Source organism: Malurus melanocephalus, unplaced genomic scaffold (assembly GCF_030028575.1).
Source record: "Malurus melanocephalus ecotype Western Australia unplaced genomic scaffold, MMel_1.1 scaffold_1637, whole genome shotgun sequence".
In the NCBI taxonomy this organism is placed as follows: domain Eukaryota; kingdom Metazoa; phylum Chordata; class Aves; order Passeriformes; family Maluridae; genus Malurus; species Malurus melanocephalus.
The window spans coordinates 1-2,391 of NW_026624869.1; the positions used below are offsets into that span (position 1 = coordinate 1).

Sequence of the window (2,391 nt, forward strand, 5' to 3'; positions counted from 1 at the left end):
GGGCACAGAGAGCCCAGCCCTGGGCACAGAGAGCCCAGCTCAGGGCACAGAGAGCCCAGCTCAGGGCACAGAGAGCCCAGCCCTGCAAGATTTGGGGTTATTTAAAGCCCAATCCACGTTGGCTCCTGCTGGAAGTTCACGTGGCTGCTCGCTTTGGCCTCCTGCACTTTCAGAGCCAAAGCGGTCTCTGGGCACTCTGATTTTGCTGTCAGGGCCTGAAGACAAGTTTGCCTTCACTTGACCCGTGCCTGACTGCAGTCCAGCTTTGGAGATGAGCTGCAGGCAGATTTCCAGCAGCTGTCGTGTTCCAGGGATGATAAGCAGGTTTTTTTTGGCATTGTTTCCTCCTCCTGCCCAGCTCTCAGATGAAGATACGCTGAAGACTGCTGCGTGCAAGAAGGTGGTGACTTTTGATCTGAGCTCCTCTGAGGAGACCAGCAGCATGTCCAGTGCAATTCTGGGCCAGAATAAATGTGAGTGCCCCACATGTGAGGCTCTGGGCGTGTTCTGCCTTTCCCTCTCCCCTCCCTGGTGTTGCTGTTCTCCTTTGTGCTCAGTTTTGTCCAAGGCAGGTCCAGTCTCTGTGGCTGGGGCTGCTCTGGGTGCCACACCTGATGGCAGGAGCTTTTTTTCCTGCCTGTAGTGACAGATAAGAGGGATGGAATCTCAGTGAATCTGCCTTTTAAACCTGTCTGGATTACAAAATCTGATTTTTCTCTGATCCTGCAGAGCTGTGTTGCTCTTCTGCAGGAGTCTGGGCTTCCCCTTCCTCACACCCATACAGGGGAGGCTGCTGCAATTCCCTCTCTGCTGCTCGTGCTTTTTCCTGGCCTTTGGTTGTTTGTGACTGGAGTTGTGCTGGGGCAAGAAGGGCAGGAGGACAGGATTGTTTGGATTGTTTGCACAAAGGCTGCTCTTGTCAGGGTTTGTTCATGATCCCTTTTCCCCCTTTGTTCCTTCAGTTGATTTGAGGACGGAGTTATGGCCCATCCTCCAGCAGGACAAGATCCAGCAGCTGAGRGACTCGGTGCAGAGCATCTCCAGTGAGCTGAACGGGGTGCTGGGGGTGCTGGACTCCCTGAGCCACCACCAGTCCCCTCTGTTCACCTCCACACGCCGTGAGGGTGCCCCTCTTTCCTTGGGGAGCCTTTTGGGGAGCAGCTCTGTGGGGAACACCCCCAGGGCACCTCCCCTGGAGCCGTGGGCCCGGAGCAGCGGGCTCAGCTCTGCTTACTCCATCTCAGCACAGTCAGTGGACAGCATCCTGGCAGACAAATGGCACAGGTATTTCCCAGGTGAGTCTACTGAACTAATTCTATCTGCTTTGCTGCGAAAAGTTTTGATTTTGCAGCCCTGCGAGTTGTGTCTGACTCTTGCAGTGCTGTCAAGAAGGGGGCTGATGGGATGAGGGGTGAGCAGCTCATCCCAAAAGTGCAGCACCCTGTCCTGCTGCTCTTTAACACACACCCAAGGCASGGCCAAAGAGGAGCCAGCCCTCTCCTGTGGCACAGTGATCTCCATCTGTGTCCCTGGTGTCCTGCTGGGGACAGCGTGGCCGTGCTACAGGAGAGTGAACACACCCAGATTTGGGTTCAGGGGATTTGGTGTTTGTTTTGCAGGTGGGTTCTCGTCCCTCGGTGGCAGCTCTGTGCCTCTGGACAGCAGGCTGAGATACGTCCCTGCAGAGTAAGGCTCCTCCTCCTCCTCCTCGGGATGGCTCWGGGTGATGCTGCTGTTCCTCTGCAGTGATTGTTGGGTCACTTCCATGTAACAAATAGATAACAATTTGATAAAAACTGTTTAAGGACTATTTGATAAAAACGACTTATTAAGGACAGAAGTTACACTCTCAGTAAATATATTAGAGGAGGTAYTTTATTCTTCAGCAGCCCATTGCTTTCTCCTCCCTGGGATTATTTCTGCCCAAACCATTTTTTTTTTTTTCCCCCACTTACCCCATCTCTCTCTCCCTGCCCCAGAGAGCAAATCCGGCTGTTCCAGCATTCCAAGTTCCGTGAGCCAGAGAAGAGGAGCATCGAAGGGATGATTGAGAGCAACAAGAAATGGCTGAAAGACTTCGATAAGGATTTCAAAGTGTATCTTTTGCCTGGGTCTGGCCTTTAATTGCAGAAGGAGGAGGAGATGGCAGAGCAKGTGTGAAATGAAGTATTGAACAGCAATTTTGGGGCCTTGGCCTCTATTTCAGTGGCTGGTTCGGCAGAGGAATGTGGTGTTGGAGTGTGAGGGAGCTGTGTGCTGCTCTCTGAGCTGCCCTGGCTGAGGAAGGAGCTTCTTCCTCTTCCTCTTCCTCTTCCTCTTCCTCTTCCTCTTCCTCTTCCTCTTCCTCTTCCTCTTCCTCTTCCTCTTCCTCTTCCTCTTCCTCTTCCTCTT

General features: G+C 53.0%; 1 protein-coding gene across 1 annotated transcript in view; it reads left to right on the forward strand.

Annotated features, from left to right (window-relative positions):
* Positions 1–358: 358 nt before the first annotated feature.
* Positions 359–2,391, forward strand: part of LOC130587212 (centrosomal protein of 164 kDa-like) — a gene marked incomplete at its 5' end in the record, with an annotated part of 5,418 nt that continues 3,385 nt past the window's right edge. The window contains 4 exons of the mRNA XM_057388176.1: positions 359–473; positions 963–1,295; positions 1,620–1,686; positions 1,980–2,096. Coding sequence (XP_057244159.1) covers positions 359–473; positions 963–1,295; positions 1,620–1,686; positions 1,980–2,096 — 632 coding nt within the window. The remainder of the gene's footprint in view (positions 474–962; positions 1,296–1,619; positions 1,687–1,979; positions 2,097–2,391) is intronic.